The 19,434-nt window shown below is 41.8% G+C and overlaps 1 protein-coding gene and 1 pseudogene across 1 annotated transcript; one reads left to right on the top strand and one right to left on the bottom strand.

Annotated features, from left to right (window-relative positions):
* Window positions 1-4,132: 4,132 nt before the first annotated feature.
* Window positions 4,133-9,065, bottom strand: LOC139155420 (olfactory receptor 6M1-like). Its single transcript, XM_070730549.1, has 2 exons — window positions 9,056-9,065; window positions 4,133-5,079 (listed from the first exon to the last, which is right to left on the bottom strand). The coding sequence occupies exons 1-2, from the start codon at window positions 9,063-9,065 to the stop codon at window positions 4,133-4,135; spliced, it is 957 nt and encodes a 318-aa protein (XP_070586650.1).
* An 8,060-nt stretch (window positions 9,066-17,125) lies between these two features.
* On the top strand, window positions 17,126-18,069 carry LOC139155419 (olfactory receptor 2G3-like; annotated as a pseudogene).
* Window positions 18,070-19,434: the final 1,365 nt, after the last annotated feature.

The following is a 19,434-nucleotide window of genomic DNA, read 5'->3' as shown; positions in this document are numbered from 1 at the left end:
CATCAAGTTTCAATACCACTTTATTAGGCTTTGATAAAGCCACACTTGGAATACTGCATTCAGTTTTGGTTGCCACTATGCAAAAAGGATGTTGAGACTCTAGAAAGAGTGCAGAGAATAGCAACAAAATGATTAAGCGACTGGAGGCTAAAACATATGAAGAACGGTTGCAGTAACTGGGCATGGCTAGTTTAATGAAAAGAGGGACCAGGGGAGAAATGATAGCAGTGTTCCAATATGTCAGGGGTTGCCACAAAGAAGAAGAAGTCAACATATTTTCCAAAGCACCTGAGGGTAGAACAAGAAGCAATTGGTGGAAATTAAACAAGGAGAGAAGTAACTTAGAACTAAGGACAAATTCCCTGACAGTTAGAACAATTAATCAGTGGAACAGCTTGTCTCCAGAAGTTGTGAATGCCCCAACAATGGAAGTTTTTAAGATGTTGGCTAACTATTTGTCTGAAGTAGTGTAGGGTTTCTTGCCTTCGCAGGGGGTTGGACTAGAAGACCTCCAAGGTCCCTTCCAACTCTGTTGTTGTTGTTGTTGTTGTTGTTGTTGTTGTTGTTGTTATTGTCATCATCATCATCATCAACATTATTATTATTATAGTCAATGGGAAAATCAGATTCCCTTAACAATCATGTCATTAGCTTAATAACTGCAACAATTCCCTTAACAACTATGGCAAGAAATGTAAAATATGGCAAAATTCACCTAACATCTATTTCTGTAACAATAGAAATTTTGGGCTCGATTGTAGTTGTAAATTGAGGCCTATCTGTAATCTGCTTTTCAAACCATAAATTTCATATTTGAAGCTTTAAAGAACTATTCTTATTATGATGTATACAATTTATTTATTTATTCGATTTTAAATAATCTTCAGGATTATATTTTCATGAAGTATGTTGTACAATTGTCTTTCAATTGTCTTTATTTACTTTAAACTCCTTTAAATTTCTTAGGAAGCTTTAGTCAGGTTCAGAGTGCGGTAGGGCCGGGAATGGTAGCCCGCCACTGTAACCATCTGTGGCATCATTTTTATTTTATCCAAAATAAAATTATTTTCAAATTGTGGGAATGTTGTTAGCATTTACAAAGAATTTTTAGCAGATTAATCATTGCAAATTTAGTGGTTTTACTCCCTAGTATAGGAAATGGAAATCTGTTATAGTTGTGAACAGCCAATTATGGATAATATTATTATGTCACATGCAAAATATTGATACATACCTGTACATGTTCATTTTCTGTCAGCCTTTTCTCAAAAAAGGCTACTGTAAATATCATCAAAATCTTATTTAGCAGCTAAATATGTTCAGTTAATATATAAAGAAATATAGTGTTATGATTAGATTATTTAAAGTTACCTGGCTTCAAAGCCACAGATATTTGTGCCAAATATCTAATTTCTCTGATTTTTTTAAACCATCCTTTTTTGAAGAACAAAAGAAAATACTGACATAAACAAATGTATTTCAATTGGATTTTCATGTCTTTATGAATGGTATCGTAGATAATAGTTTTATTTTTGTCATTCACAAGTTGGCAATGGATGAGAATAAAGGAGCTAGGTTCTCACAACTGTAGTTTGAGTTATCTCTTCATTCTGCCAGGGAAACTCGAGCATGTAGACTTGCTCTGGTTGCCACCAGGTGTGTATGCACCATGCACAAGCAAACAGAGTGATTCCGGTAAAAAATGATCAATGTGCATGCGGGGAAGCAAAGAAACTGGCAATTTTTGCTGCCGGAAAGACATCCACGTGTGAGATTTTGGCTGAAATTAATGTGAAGCAGTTAGAATCTCACTAGAGCAGCAGCTGGCAAAAGCAGCCTGCCTGAGCTCCGGCCATGCATCTGTTCTCTCGTGCCGCAGGAGAGAGAGGCCAATGAGATGCCTATACTTGTTGCCCTGGCACTTGCTGCCTACCCAGCCCTGGTGCTTGCTGCCCACCCAGCCAAAGCACTCACAGAGCCGGTGCTTCCTGTCCACTCATGGCTCCAGGGCTTGCTGCCTGCCCAACTCTGGCACTTGCTGCCCACCCAGTTCCAGCACTCACAGCCCAGGTGCTTGCTGCCGGCCCAGCCCTGGCACATGCTGCCCACCCAGCCCCAGTGCTCACAGTCCCAGTTCATGTGGCTCACCCTCACCCGGCACTTGCAGCATGCCCGGCCCCAGCCCTTACCTTTTGGAGAAGAACCAAGGCCACGTGCTTTCTCGCTCCTTTATGGCTTTGCCCTCCTGCAGCAGCAACAACAGCAGCATCCTCTTCCTCCTTTGCTCTCGCCATGCCGAGAAGAGTGTGGGGACCAGGCCGGGTAGCTGGAGCTTGGTGGTGGTGCTGTTGCTGCTGCCTGCATGGCTGGGGGCACTCTGTCACTTTAGGCTCATAACAAAAATGAACATGAATCAGTATAAAAACATTTCATTTTAAAATAATTTCAGCCACCTATACATTCATGGGATGACCTTACTAGTCATCTCCCCGATGTCAATGGCCCCAGGCCTGTTGGAAAAGCCAGATCTTTACGGCTTTCCAGAAGGTCAATATAGTGAGCTCCCAGTGCGAGATTCAGATTCTGCGCATGTGAGTGCGTGAGATCTCACCAATTTGGGGTTTTTTTGTTTCCGCAAATGCGCAGAAGCAAAAAAAGCTGAAAATTGGCAAAAAATGGCTGCTGCTCAGCCCCTCCCCCACCTGCACAAATAAATAAGAGACCTCTGCACACTCAGCTACATTTTTTCTATCCTATGGCATCCACCTCTGAGCATCCCACTTTTGAGTGTCACACATCAGGTCACACAGCTTCAGTCTGGACCAAATGTAGTCTCCAATCACTCTTCAGAGATAGCCCCATCAGGTGATAATGGCATGAATGACTATGTGAAGAGCCTCTTGATCCAACTAGTGTCATAATTGGCGTACTAGTGAAACCTGTGTAAAGGTCTCCCTACCTACCTCTGTTAGATGTTCATCTAATCTCAGCTGTGAGCCTAGGAACACATTCTGAGCTGGTTAATTTCTCTTCCCCAAGAACCAAGAAAAAACATTTGACATAGTACTTCAGTATCCACAACCACTTGATCTTATCAGGGTTAAAGTTTGAGCCTGTTGACTTTCATTCAAACCCTCACCTCATTCAGGCACTGGCACAACCCAATCCACTGCTTCACTGAATTGAAATGGGGTAGAGATATATAGCTGGGTGTCATAAGCATATTGATCAACCCTGTGTCGTTGGGTCATCACACCCAGTGGTTTCATGTAGATGTTAAATAGAAACACAGAAACATAGAAGATTGGCAGCAGAAAAAGACCTCATGATCCATCTAATCTGCCCTTATGCTATTTCCTGTATTTTATCTTAGGATATATGTTTATCCCAGGCATGTTTAAATTCAGTTACTGTGGATTTACCAACCATGTCTACTGGAAGTTTGTTCCAAGCATCTACTACTCTTTCAGTAAAATAATATTTTATCATGTTGCTTCTGATCTTTCCCCCAACTAACCTCAGATTGTGACCCCTTATTCTTGTGTTCATTTTCCTATTAAAAACACTTCCCTTTTGAACCTTATTTAACCCTTTAACATATTTAAATGTTTTAATCATGTCCCCCCTTTCCCTTCTGTCCTCCAGACTATACAGATTGAGTTCGTTAAGTCTTTCCTGATAAGTTTTATGCTTAAGACCTTCCACCATTTTTGTATATTTTTTTATTATTCATTTTTTATTATTTACCCCTGTAAGCATTCCTTTATTTCTAGTCATGAATAACAATATATTCTGCACTAATTACATTATCTCAGAAATTATATTTTAAAATGATAGAAGGCTTTGTTATTTGTAAATACTCTAGATACAAATTTTATACACAAACATATAAAGAAAATAATAAAGACAGTGAATGACTAAAATTTCTGAATGTTTGAATTCAGTACCAGTATTAATAATGTGTTGATAAAATATGACACTTAGGAGTAATATTCTTTCTCTAGTAGCAGAGCCCCCTTGATGGTTTGGGCTCAACAATTCTCAATCTTAACAAAACTATAAATCTGTTAGACGTATAAAAGAGAAGAGTATGTTTTCACCATTTATAGCTAATAGGGAAACATAAGGATTTTCACTCTAATTGTTTTATCATGTCTGTGAGCTTTTTAATAAAGTCCATAAAAACCTCTTGAACTTTCTGATTTCTAAAAGTAAATATGAAGGGGTTTAGCAGAGGCGTTATTGCAGTAGTGATCAAAGAGGCAATTTTGTTGAGATTCATGGAGGTAGTTTGAGAAGGCCTGACATAAATAAAGACTGAGGTGCCATAGCCAATTGAAACAACTGTAAAGTGAGAAGCACAAGTTGAAAAGGCCTTTTGCCTTCCTGTGGCAGAAGGAATTTTCAGGATAGTACTTATAATGTAAATGTAAGAGATCAATGTCAGTAAAAGGGAACCTAGAATAATAGGAAGTGAGATAAGAAAATCAATAAACTCTATTAGACGGATGTCAGCACAAGCTAAGTGAAGCAAAGGGGCACTGTCACAGAAAAAGTGATTGATCACGTTGGGTCCACAGTAGGGTAAACCCAATTTCATCACAGTGGGAGTAAGAATGGAAAAGAAGCCACTCACCCAAGAAGCAAATACCAGAGAAATACAGACCTTGCCATTCATTTTGGTAGTATAATGAAGTGGGTAACATATGGCTACATACCGGTCATAAGACATCATTGCCAATAGGACATATTCAGATGTACCAAACAAAAAATAAAAATATGACTGAATGAAACACCCAGAAAATGAAATATTCTTCCACTCCAATAAAAAGTTTTGCATCATTTTTGGAACCACTGTTAAGGTTATCAGGATTTCAATTATGGATAGGTTACACAGGAAGAAATACATTGGTGTTTGGAGACGGTAATCTGATGATATCAGAATTATAATTAGTATATTCCCTATCATTGTTGCCACAAAAATGAGGAAAAACAACAGAAAAAGGACAATCTCTATTTCCCAGGGATTGGGGAATCCAATTAAGATAAATTCTGTTACACTTGTTGCATTATCTCTTTCTATGTGTCTTCTCTCTAAACCTTTCCACATGTCCACCTAGAACAACAGAAAGAATAACGGAAGTTATTTTCTTGAAATTGTTACTTACAGTTTATTTCTCAATCTATAATGTATAATGTTTATTTTAACATTTTATAATAGTATAAAACAATTGTACATCTAAGAAGAAATTGGTTTGATTTTAAAATATATTTGAAATATAAGGGGCGTGCATAAGTGCATCAGCATATCTACCATCCTCTGTCCTAATGTTTCTCTCTTATTAATATCATATATATAAGCATTGTTATATATTTGTATGCCACCAATACATAATAAAAAATAAATAATAAATGTATAGCTACATATATGAATCCATATGGACCAACTGATCAAGATAATTTGAATTCAATACTAATTTCAGCAACAATGATTAATCTAACATCCCGAGTATTAAGTAGAGTTAAAATCAAATATCCTCTGATAACTACCTATTATCATAACAGCATAGTAACATTATTGTAGGGTTGAATAATAATAATCTATTGAGAATCATCATAAGCAAATATAAAAACATTTTTAAAAATACATGACCTGACTTCTGAAAAATCTGAATATTTTTAATGTGATTTTCCCCTTCCCATTTCCAATACCTTGTGGTTTCTTTTGTCAGAAATTATAGATCCTTCTCTTGGGGTAAGCACAATACTTTCTTTAAAATAGTCAGGAAAGATTCTGAAGATAGAACAGCAAGCATTATATTAAAATTTAGATCCATTTTTACAGCAGGTTTATAAGAATGATCTAAGGAAGTCAATGGAAGTTACATGTGAAGTTTCAGTGATCCCTTAAATGTTTTTATATTTTACAGCTCTATTGAGAAGATTATGTTTGTTATATATTCTATATACTGTATATATTTATATACCACAAAATCAAGCAAATGGCAGATTAATTACTCAGGGAACTTTTTTTTAACCTTTTTCATTATTAGAGCAATACAGATGAGATGCAATAGAATTTTTTTTTCATTGTATTCCCATGTGGTCTATTATAATACTGTAAGAGATGTTTTATGCTTTATTCTTCTTTTTTGTTTTTTAGGTTTTTAAAATTCCTTTATTATTAGCACCGCTAAACTAAATCATTAAGTCTTCTGGGCTAGTATCCTTCTGGCTGATTTCATATTTACTTGATGTGACTGCTTTTGACTTAGACCAACAAAGACCATCATGGAGCTGATTTCAATAGGGTGGTGATTGTACAGAATGATTGACACTTTAGTTGAACTTATTCTGTCTTGGATAGAGTAGCTTTGACTGCCTTTCTCTGATTTGAATTATCCTGGTCCTGGCTAGAACAAATTGGTTTTTTGCTTAACATTTTTGCTTAACATTTCTCCTTCCCCAACTCAATCTTGCTATGTTCCTTGCTGGGATTCTGCTGGCTGCTTAGTTTTTTCTTACATCACACTTGCTGGACATGTTTGTTTGTTTGTTTATTTTCAAGTCCTTACAGACTCAGGGCTTGAAGGGGCTTGCTAGTTAGGTCATCTCTTTTTCTCTGCCATCTTTCCATTCATCACTTATCAGCCAAATTCTGTGCACCCACTTGAATCTTGATAAAAGCCAACCTGTTGGATAAAGCTATTAGACTACTTTGTGGTCTTAAATTCCTCTGAGTTAAATGATCCACTGGGCAATTCATATCTCCATACAGTTGCAACATTATTATCTTCCTTTGTGTTCTTTGAAATTTTCTCTGATCCTGGATCTTTCTTGAATCTCTTTTGCCATTTCGGTGGTTCTGTTATATTGACTTCCCAATCATAATAAATGTCAACTTTTATTGCAGGAGAGGCAGAGTAACGACACGGACACAAAAGCTGGATTTAACTGGGTCATTTTTATTAAATTAAATTAGCATAATTTATTCAACTAAATTAGCATAAAATTAGCATAAACAACTATGACCCAAACAATGGACCTGCAGGGTCAAACAATTGCTTCCGGGGCGGAAAAGTTACGTCACATAAACTTCCTGGGCAACTTATGGGCGTAGCTCCATGCTAGTCCAGGTGAGGGACCCCTCCCTCACCTGAGACCCTGCCATGCACTTGCATGAGGGGGGTCACGCCAGCTAACCCCTAACAGGGGACTTAAAGGTGCATGACCCAAAGACAGGTTCCCCCCAACTGCTCAGGTCGCTTCCACCACAAGCTTGGAGAGAACCTGTCAATCATCCCCAAAGATGCCCAAGGGAGAACACGCAGTTGCTAGACCACCACCGAGTTTTCCTCCCCTAACCTGCCACGGAGCGGGAGTCAGATCTCTATCTTGGCCCCCCGACTCCCCCTTCTAGCTGTGCCAGCTCACGCAGAGACTGCTGCAGGTCCTGTAAGAAAATGGCGTTCCCTGTTCTGACAGGTGAACGCCATCGGCCCGGTAAAGCCACGGCCGATCTACAGTGATGAGGGGATGGGCCACTACAACCCCACCTAGTTCCCTAACTATCCGTCCCAGGGCCTTATTCACTCTACGCCTGACCCGGTGAATGGCCCTAAGGGAAAGGGCGTCCCTCCACACGATCCTTGGGAGGATCTCTGACCACACCACTTGCGTAGTGGGCCACACATCGTGAAGCCGTCGTAGGTCTTCGCTCACCTGGACGATCAGCGGTAGACCCCCAAGCAGGCACAGGTCATTGCCACCCAGGTGCAAGACCAGCCATCTGGGCGCAGCCACTGGATGCCGCCCTCCCAGCAAAGACGGTAGGAGTCCCTCCCACCGCATACCTCTTCGACCCATCCAAACGACCGTGACCCACCGTCCCAATGACAACTGGGTCCTGATGGCACTTCTGGCTGCTGAGCGGCTGGCCCAAAATATCATGCTGTGGCCACACAGCAGCGCCGTCGGTTTCGCGTTGGCATGGGGACCTGCAAGAGGACACACACAAAGAGGTTAACTAGCCTAAGCCCTGCCTAGAATCCTCAGCGGGCCTAACATAACCCAAATATGCCGCTGACCGCCAGTGGCCGATCTCCCGAATCCGATAGGCCGGGAAACCAGAAAGTGCCGCGCTAGTGGCGCCGCCGATACGGAATGAATGTGTTCCATAACCGGCGGGATCCATGCCTACCTGGGCCATTGCCCTGGACACTAACACCCAAAATTGGTAACGGGTCAGGGGGGTACCGTCCCAATGCCTAAAAAGGTACCCTTGCCCCGACCCACGCAAGCTACAATAAAGCTGTAGGGTGGCCACCGGACACACCGACTGGTCGGCGGCCGCACTCAGCTGGATACTAACCCCTCTGTGCAGCTGATCCGTCTTAGAATGCCTTACAACAAGGGATACCCCCCCCCTGCCTAAAGGCTAGATCAGCATACTGGAAGGCGTGGAGCGAAGTGTCAGCCTGAGACGATGCCATGGCCTCACTGACCCTGAGGGCCCCAAAAAACATGACACAAGTCACTGCCCTAAAAAGACGGGCCTCATACAAGGAGGCACACAGACTGTCAAAAGCCCCATTAAGCAAGGACAGCTGCTGAACCGTCAGAGCCCGACGAGTGTCACCAGGGGCCCCCGCTTGCTCCCTCATCCAGCCTTCCAGCATCTTCCGAATGCGGAAGTCACCCGAAAAATCCGCAACCCCCCCCGCCTTGGACAAAAAGGCGAGACCGGCTAACCGGGACCTAATAGTCCTAACTGACAGGCCACGCTGCCTAAGCTGGACACAAAACTCTGCCAGGTGCTCAACAGGGACAGGCCAACTAAGGGGGTAACCCCTACCCTGCCTGAAATCCCCAAACTCCTTACCTGCACGCTGGTATGCCCTGAGGGTGCCGGGCGCTACAGATAGGGAGATTGCCCTGGATGCCTCATCTCTCCACCGCTCGGGAGCCCCCCCAGACTCTAAAGGTGGCCGGGGAACGCCTCCAAAACCTGGACAACTGACCACGGGACAAGGCGTCAGCGACCCCGTTATCCAACCCGGGGACATGCCTAGCCAAAAACAACGTGTTTAGGGACAAGGACCTGTGCACAAAATGGCGGACAAGCCGCATGACCCTGTCGCTCTTAGAGGACAGGGCGTTCACCACATGTCCCTAAACTGCTCCCCCCAAAGCTCTAAGGCCACTATCAAGGGGAAGAGCTCTAAGAAAGTCAGGTCCTTAACCAGAGAAGAGTCACTCCATTCCGGAGGCCACGCCGACCAGCACCACTGGTCACCTAACACTACCCCAAAACCACAAGTCCCCGCAGCATCGGAGCAGAGCTGCAACTCAGCTTCCAAAAGAAGCTCGAGCCTCCAAAAAGACAGCCCATTAAACCTGTCCAAGAAATCCCGCCACACTCAGAGGTCAGCCCTGACCCCTGCGCAGAGGCGGGTACGATGATGGGGCAAACGGAGCCCCTTCATCGCGTTGTACAATCTCCTTGAAAAAGCCCTGCCCGGTACCACAACCCGACAGGCGAAATTAAGTATCCCCGCTAGTTCCTGAAGCTGCCGAAGGGTGACCTTCCGGCAACCAAGAACCTCATCGAGCTTTCCCTTAATTTTAAGCAACTTATCGAGGGGCAATCTAGAAGATTGCTCCTCTGAGTCCAATTCAATACCCAGGAAGGTAATCTTGGTGGCGGGGTCTTCGGTCTTCTCAGAGGCTAAAGGCACCCCTAACTGAGCACAAAGGGCTTTGAAGTCCCGCATTAGAGCAAAACATTGCTCCGAACGCGCAGGCCCCGCCAACAAGAAATCATCAAGGTAGTGAACGACCGAACCCAGACCACTGTGCCTCCTGAGCGCCCATTCCAAGAAGGTACTAAAACTCTCAAAAAGAGAGCACGAGACAGAGCAACCCATGGGTAAAGCTCTGTCCACGTAATAACCACCCTCAAAATGGAAGCCCAACAGCTCAAAGTCATCTGGGTGTATGGGGAGGAGCCGGAATGCCGACTTAATGTCGCATTTACCCATAAGGGCTCCCGCCCCACACTTCCTAACCATAGCCATGGCAGCATCAAAAGATGTGTACCGGACTGAACAAAGCTCGTCAGGAATGAAGTCATTCACTGACTCCCCTTTTGGAAAAGACAAACGGTGAATCAACCTAAATTCACCACTCGCCTTTTTGGGGACCACACCCAGGGGGGACACCCTAAGATTCGGGAAGGGCGGCTCCGGGAAGGGCCCAATGACCCTGCCCTCGGCCACCTCCTTCTGAATCTTTTCCCTAACAATGTCTTCATGTCCCACAACCGACCTGAGGTTGTCAGACATGAAGGCCTTCCTAACCCCCACATAAGGGATCCTAAATCCCTTAGAGAATCCTAGCAAGAGAGCGTCCGCTCTCGAGCGAGGGTGGTAGTCTTTTAACCAACCCTCAAGCACCTGTAAATTAATTGGGCTGGGCCCCTTTACCCCCAGCTGGTGGGGGAGGCTTTGGTGGACCCCCACCCTTCTTTTCCGACCCTTTCTTGGGGCGGAGGCACACGGAGGAGGCATGGTTCCCCCCACAATTACCGCACGCATGCTTATACCTGCAAAAGGGATGAAAACACGCCCCCTTTGCGGCAAACTCATGGCACGCCGGGGAAGCCCCCTTTCCCGCTCCCCCCGCAGCAGCCTTGGCTGGCGTGGAAGCCACGGGCTCCTTCTCCACGAAGTGACCGCTGTCGGTCCTGTCACAACCCTCCTTGCCGGACATATACGTGGCCTGGAACCAAAGGTCCGGGACCACCATATCCCAGGGCAAGGAGGGGTCATGGGCTATGCGCATCCGAAACCCCTTATCATAATGCCTCCAAATAGTACCTCCATACTCGAAGTTAGCCCTGGCAATTAAATCAATGTATTTAAGCAGAGCAGCAGCCCTAACCGGCTGCCTCTGAATCACGACAGATGCGAAAGTCAAGAAAGCGTACAGCCAGGAGCTGAAACACTTGGTGACTTTCGTCTTCTTCACCTTCTCCCCGGGCACTACCTCCTTGTCCTGCTTGGGGACCTCCCTATTTAATAGGGAGAAGAGGTTCACATACTCCCCCCGCCAAATTGCCTTCTTCACTGATGGGTGAAGGTGGTACCCCAAGGGTGTAGCAGGCAGCCCACATGGGATGGCCCCAGGCTTAATGCTGGCGAACGGGTCCCACATGGTGGAGACCCCCGTTCCCAGCACTCCTAGCCCCGGTGGATACACCAAAGGGGCCGGGGGCATAATAGCAGGCGCTGGAGGGATCCAACCCCCCACCCCTGCCCCAGGTGGGAAAGCTACCCCTGGCGCTACTGCCGGCAGGGCCGGCAGGGACCAAACCTGACCACATGTGCCTGAAGCAGACCCCAAAAAACTAGAGCCACTCCCCAACGCAGGCGGGTTAAACCCCAGACCCTGCACGGGGAGGAGCGATGTAGTGGCTAAGTGTGGTGCAACCTCACCTGCCCCATATGGGGTGGAAGACATCCACGGAGGGCCCATCAGCGGGGCCCTGGAATGCTGACATCTGCCCCGACTGGGCCATCTGCCCGGCCTGGGCCATCTGCCCGGCCTGGGCTGCTTCTTCTTCTCGGTCCCTTCCCCAGGCCGCCGATGCAGCCAGAGGGAGCCCGCCTGGGCCTGCTCCGGACCGCCAGCGCTCCAAGTCATCCAGCCTCTCCAGGACCCTGGCCCAAGAGAGAGATGCAGAAACCTCAGGGTGAGGGGCTGCGGGCACAAACCCCACCACCCCGTCAGACGGGACCACCCCCGGGGGCCCTTCCACGCCAGCCCGAGCCTGGGCAGAAGGCCTCAAAGCCCTCGTAGGCCGCACTACAGGTTGGGCCGGGGGGGACGAGCTTTCCTCTTCTTTGGGGCCATGTCTAACGTGAACAAAATGTAAGGTGAACCCCGACTCCAAGGAGCCCGTGTCGAGAGGCAAGGCCTACCCCAACTCGCAGCAGGCCTTACCAGGGGCGACCCCTCAGAAGGCCAATCCGCCCCCCTTCCCAGTGGTGGCAGCAAGGCCTCACTGCCTACCGCTGTATGCAAAGGGGCCTAAAGGAACCAGCCCACCCAGGGACTCCTGCGTGCCACCCTTGAGAGAAAAGGACCAGGAGCCGAGTGTCTGCTCGGGGCGATGGTCCGGGCGAAAAGGCTGAGCCTCGGGCCTGCCCGCCCTTAAATAGGGCGAGCAAGCCCCGCCCGGACCAATCAGCAGCCAGGCCTATGCAGGCCTGACTCTCGAGTGAAGCCTCGCCTCGCGAGACTCCGCCCGAGAATCAAGATGGCGGCCGCCATAGGGTCCGGTGTCTTCCCGGCCCCTCCTGCAAACGCCGCCGGCAGGTAAGTCCGCCGGCGCTATTTTGCCAACTACATAGCATACCTAAGAGGTTCTTGGTACTCTCTGATGTTGGCTATTTTCTTGCAGAGGTTTCAGTATCCAAATTGGGTAATATTATCAGTACCTGCATACCTTTTAATAACTTTTTTCTCCTGAGTGTGGACCTTCAAAAAAAGCATTTTTAATTATCTAGCTTCCAAATACACTTTTCCTATGAGATCAAAAGGAAGTTAGAAGTTTGAGATACATTTGTGACTTCAGTGTGTTTTTATGTAAGAAATGTTGAATAAGAATCCTAAAAGGATTTTAATGTTCACCCATATTCATGGAATCTCATCATCGTATGATGACAATTTGGTCTTAGTAGTGTTGTGCAGACAAGACTGCAAGAGAAAAAGTCACATTTGTGGATAACAGGCCCATAGTCTAGAAATTCTCTCAAAGGTATGATTTCTTTTGGTAGAAATCATAGTCAGGAAGAACTCTGCACAGCTACTCTGCACGGCTCTTTTTGGTGTGTAAGCTGTTGCCCTTCCTAAATTGGAAAGAACTGCTGCTAGTTACTCATATCATCATCTGGACTGTTGCAGTTTTTTCTACAAGACATTTTTTAAAAATAGTGCACCACAACAGAGTCATGTTTAAGATTATAATTAACTATTATAACTATTATAACTATTATAACTATTATAACTATTATAACTATTATAACTATTATAACTATTATAACTATTATAACTATTATAACTATTATAACTATTATAACTATTATAACTATTATAACTATTATAACTATTATTATTATTATTATTATTATTATTATTATTATTATTATTATTTCAGTACAACACAGCAAATGAGATCACTATGCTGGATTTCGTATTTCATCACCAGTCAGGCGCTTCCCAAGCACCTAGGACTGCATGATGTAGCGGCGAATTATGTTTGCCGATCCCAGTAAAGCAGCCTTTTGCAATTGACAGATGGAGATTTTGTCAATTCCAATGGTTTTCAAATGTCCGCTAAGATCCTTTGGCACTGTGCCCAGCATGCCAAGTACCACTGGGACCACGTTCACAGGCTTATGCCAGAGTCGTTGCAGCTCGATTTTTAGATCTTCATATTTCACTAATTTCTCTAGCTGCTTCTCCTCAATTCTGCTGTCTCCTGGGATTGCGATGTCAATGATCCATACTTTCTTTTTCTCTCTTGTCTGGTGTGTTATGCTTCAGAATTCGGTCAGTCAGAAGTCGGAAGTCCCACAGTAGTTTTGCTTGCTCATATTCGACCATGTTTTCAGGCTTATGATCCCACCAGTTCTTTGCCACTGGTAAATGGTAGTTCCGGCACAAGTTCCAGTGGATCATTTGTGCCACAGCATTATGTCTATGCTTGTAGTCAGTCTGTGTGATCTTTTTGCAGCAGCTGAGTATGTGATGGATTGTTTCATCTACTTCTTTACAGAGTCGGCACTTTGGATCGTCTGTTGATTTTTCAATTCTGGCTTTGACAGCATTTGTTCTAATGGCCTGTTCTTGTGCTGCCAGTATTAGACCTTCTATCTCCTTTTTGAGTGTTCCACTTGTAAGCCATGACCAGGTCTTTTCTTTATCCACTTTGCCTTCAATCTTCTTCAAGAACTGCCCATGCAATGCTTTGTTCATCATCATCATCATCATCATCATCATCATCATCATTATTAGTAGTAGTAGTAGTAACCTACATTTATCATATTTACCAATGAAAATAGGCAGCAAAAGACTTTTGCAAGTGAGGCAGACAGTGGAAGAAGAGAAGCATGCATTAGCTGACTATGTAAAGGAGAGCAAATAGTCTGTGTTGATAGAGATCAAACATAGGAAGCTTCTCAAGGGGAAGCAAATCAAGGATCAGTACAGGAAAACTGTAACTCAATGTTGGATTGACAGTTGGCGGAACAAAGCTTTGCATGGCCAGTTCTTGGAGAAGATTGAAGGCAAAGTGGATAAAGAAAAGACCTGATCAGGGCTTACATGTGGAACACACAAAAAGGAGACAGAAGGACTAATACGGGCTGCACAAGAACAGGCCATAAAAATGAATGCTATCAAAGTCAGAATTGAAAAATCAACAGATGATCCAAAACAGATGAAACAATCAATCACATAATCAGCTGCTGTAAAAAGATCATACAGAATCTTCTTTGAGTTGGGATAAAATTAATTGGACACTTGAGAGTTTCTCACTTTAAAAATAAAGTTCTCATATGCAAGAGTTTTTAATAACATCTTCTGAATTACTGATACGGGTAATATATGGGTAAATTGCATCCAGTTCAATTTTTTTCCCCTTAGATACTCAAATAAATTGAATGCTTGAAGTCAGGCAAATCCAGAGATTCTTAGTAAATGGTTTAAGGTTATTTGATTTTTAGGAGATGTTAAGTAAACTAGTTTGTGTTTTTTCTTTATCTTCCCTTTCCTCTTCTCTCTCAGTTTCTATTACTATTAACTTAGTTAAATTGTCCATAGTCTATTGTATTTAATGCCTTGATTTAAACATACTATACCTTGAAATAATACACATAAAGGTGAAAGGGAGGAAAAGATTGAAAGGAAGAAAATAAATCCTGATATAATATAATTTGATTTTGAAAGCTGACATAGCTTAATTTTTGCAAATTGTCTTATTTTGAAACATCATAGCAATAAACTTAACTATCAGTAGCCACAATCACCAAGATTGTTCATTTGTCATTTGCCTTCAACTTGTAACATTGACAAAGTTAAATAAAACTAATGAAAATATCCTGTAACTTTAATCCACCCAAAAGTGGAGTAAGGTTTGTTTCTCATCCCCAATACATAAACCATTTGAAGCACTCTTTCCCTCTTACAATAATACACTGCTCAAAAAAATAAAGGGAACACTTAAACAATATAATTCCAAGTAAATCAAACTTCTGTGAAATCAAACTGTCCACTTAGGAAGCAACACTGATTGACAATCAATTTCATAAGCTGCTGTGCATATTTATCTTTGCACAGAACAAAGTATTCAATGAGAATATTACATTCATTCAGATCTAGGATGTGTTCTTTGAGTGTTCCCTTTATTTTTTTCAGCAGTATATATAAGTTGGACTAATGTTTCATCATAAGTTGAAGTTTCGGAAAAATGCTTTAGATTTATGTCATGCCATTTTTAAGACTTTAACACTCAGAGACAAATGCATATGAGCAATTTTTTTCAATAAAAGTATATAAAACTATATGTAGAATTAATATAAATCTATAGTTCTAAAAGTATATAAAAGGAGTAAATGAAGAAAAAAATAAAGGAATATTAATATCTTATTCTAGTTTTATCAAAGGTATGATCTATGAATAGGAAACAAAGTAGAGGGAGATTGTGATCCTGCTGTATAGAGCGCTGGTGAGACCATATTTGGAATACTGTGTTTAGTTCTGGAGACCTCATCTACAAAAAGGTACTGATAAAATTGAACAAGGGCAAAGACGGGCTACAAAAATGGTGGAAGATCTTAAGCATAAAATTTACCAGTAAAGACTTAATGAACTCAATAGGTATAGTCTAGAGGACAGAAGGGAAAGGGGGACATGATCAAAACATTGAAATATGTTAAAGGGTTAAATAAGGTTCAGGAGGGAAGTGTTTTTAATAGGAAAGTGAACACAAGAACAAGGGCACACAATCTGAGGTTAGTTGGGGGAAAGATCAGAAGCAACGTGAGAAAATATTATTTTACTGAAAGAGTAGTAGATGCTTGGAACAAACTTCCAGCAGACATGGTTGGTAAATCCACAGTAACTGAATTTAAACATGCCTGAGATAAACATATATCCATCCTAAGATAAAATACAGGAAATAGTATAAGGGCAGACAAGATGGACCATGAGATCTTTTTCTGCCATTAATCTTCTATGTTTCTATTTTTTCTAATGATTTAGTAATATTAAACAAGAGGACAGTTGCAATTTGTACAGGGAAGTGAGAAAAATGAAAAATGCCTAAATTGATGCTGTTTTAACTACCAATATTGCAATTTTATTGTTCATATAGTTTTTTTCTTTTAATTGTAGAGGGTCTTTTTTATTGCTGATCATGAACAAATTTAGAAAAATAGTTTTATTGTCACAAAGAAAGAAAACCGTAATCTTACATACAGTTTCTTGAGGGGAAAGCCTAAATATAGCTAGACTTATTTCCATGTAAACATGGCAAGGAAAAAATGAAAATACAATGCAATATCAACTTGTAGGTAAGTAAATACATTAAAATAACACAGCCTCTAGTTTTATCTTTGTGATTAAATAAAATTGCGGTTTTGGATCTAGATAAAGTCTTTAGCCCTTACTGAAATTCATTGAATGTGTCAGTTATGAATTAACGATGTAGTGAAATGAAAGTCCAGCTTCCTTCCTTCTCCACAATTTTTTTGTCTCTTTCTCCCTTTTGCTGTTTCTCTGTTTCTGTGCTATGCTTTCAAGCATAGAAATCAGTGCCGCTACTGTAAATTAGAATGCAAACAATCAGGATATGGAATGAATCTATAGAATTCAAAGGCACACACAATTTGTATAATCATGCACTGAAGAAAATATTTCCAGTAAGTTTAGGATCGATTATGGTAGCTCCCCTGCTTTCCACCATTCTGTCCTCAGTCATTCCAAATTCTTTATTTTTCATGCTGACTATTTTTCTTGTTATTTTTCAAGTTTCCTCAATAACTGAATTCAATGGAATACAATGAACCAAATGAATCAAACTGAAGTCTGGGAATTTGTTCTTTTGGGGTTTTCGGAACATCCCACATTGGAGCCAGTACTTTTCGCTATCTTCCTTTTCATCTATTTCTTCATCCTGCTTGGCAATATTGGTATCATTATCCTGGCTGCTACAGATCCACACTTGCAGACTCCCATGTACTTTTTCCTTCAAAATCTGGCATTTCTTAATCTTTGCTATACCACTGCTGTGGTCCCCAAAATGTTGGCCAATATGATATTGACCAAGAAAATCATAACCTATTACATGTGCATGGCACAAACATATATCTCTCTTTTCATGGGAGCAGAAGAATGTATCCTCCTGGCTGTGATGGCTTTTGACCGCATTATTAAGAATTTTGTCACCCCCTGCGTTACACCATAATAATGAATTCCCAAACCTGCATTACAATTTCAGCTGCTTCTTGGATTGTTAGCTTTCTTGTTTCTGTTGTCCCACTCTATCTTTCTTTGCCCCCGCTTTGTGCCCCCTATGTCATTAACCATGTTTTCTGTGAGGCTCCTGTTTTATTGCACATGATTTGCACTGATACCTCTTTAAATGAATTATTAATGTTAGTTGGGAGCCTAGGCACACTAACGCTTCCATTAATCTTGATTCTGATTTCATATGGTTATATTATTGGTGCAATAATGAGGATCCACAATAGTAGTGGCAGATGGAAAACCTTTTCAACATGCTCTTCTCATTTGACAGTGGTGATAATCTATTATGGGACAGGGATGTTCATGTATATGAAACCAAAATCCAGTTACTCAGCAGAGCATGATAAGCTAATTTCTACATTTTATTCTGTTATCAATCCACTGCTAAACCCTATAATATATAGTTTTAGAAATAAGGAAGTCAAAGAATCATTAAAGAGAGCCTTTGGAATAAATACATTGGATAAGTCATACTAAAGACAGATTTAATGGGAAAAATATAAATCATATTATGATTTCCAAATTATATAATAATATCTAAATTAAAATGAATTCAATTATTAACAATTATTAGCAAAAATAAATAAATATAAATATCACATTGGTACAGTACTGGAAGAAAATATAAAAGAGATGAAACATAATCATTATTCATGCAATCATTCAGGCAAAATCATTGAAATGAAATATACTGGGATAGGATAGGATAGGATGGGATGGGATGGGGTAAAGTAGAGTAGAGTAGAAATAGAATAGAGTAGAGTAAAGTAGAAATAGAATAGAATAGAATAGAATAGAATAGAATAGAATAGAATAGAATAGAATGTTAGAGGGACCTTGGAAGTCTTCTAGTTAAACCCCCTGCTCAGGCAGAAAACCCTGTACTATTTCAGACAAATGATTGTTCAGTTTCTTAAAACTGGGGTGTCTTTAAGAAAGGGTAAGTTAATAGAAAATGAATTAATTAAATATAATGCCTCCCATATAATAATTCTAAAAGATTACAATTCTAAATTGTTTTAATAAGTCCACCTTTTCCAAAGTTTAATTCTATTGTTTCCATTGTTCATTTTTTTCATTTTGGAACACATGTGATGATAAAAAGTTTAGGTATCCTCACTCTAAACTAATAACAAATTATATTGTGTGCATTATAGGAAAATGAATATTTGTAAAATATGGTATTATTATATTTTCTCTCGATTCATAGCATTGTTTTAAGTTTTTCAACAGCTAAAGATGTATTTAATCCATTACCACATTTTAAAAAGATTAAAACTGCCATCAGATGTTCTGACTCAGTTTTAGCTGTTGGTTATCACAGTTGGTAAGAAAATGCTAATGATCTTGAAAGTGTATTTTGCATGAATACAGCAGACAAGCCATATATCAAACTAGGGATGGGTCCCAAATTTTTTACTATCACTCTGTGGGTGTGGTCTGTTTTGTGCACAAAATGTGGTTGGGTGGGAGTGGTTTAACTGTCATGTGACCTTGTAGGAGTGGCTTTGCAGAATACCTTCGATATGTCTTCCAGCTCTAAATTGCTGTGGTGTTTCAAAGTGTCTTCTAAAGCCATGTCTAGTGGCAAAGTTTATGGTGCTTCCTTCCTCCTCCCCTGCTCTATCCCCCTCTTCCTTCCTTCTTTTTCTTTCTTATCTATTTTTCTTTCTTATATCTCTCCCTCCCGCCCTCCCTTCACTTCCACGCCTTCCTTCACTTCCACACCAAATTCTTACTTTGGTAATCAGAGGGAAACACCTGCTGCTTTAATTTCAGGAGGGTGGGGAATAAGCTACCAGGAAAAGTGAAATAACTGGATCCTACAAGTTCTGATTCTAC

This window comes from Erythrolamprus reginae, unplaced genomic scaffold (genome assembly GCF_031021105.1).
Source record: "Erythrolamprus reginae isolate rEryReg1 unplaced genomic scaffold, rEryReg1.hap1 H_18, whole genome shotgun sequence".
In the NCBI taxonomy this organism is placed as follows: Eukaryota; Metazoa; Chordata; class Lepidosauria; order Squamata; family Dipsadidae; genus Erythrolamprus; species Erythrolamprus reginae.
Note: the sequence above shows the minus strand (reverse complement) of the source record. Positions and strands in the feature narration are given on the sequence as shown.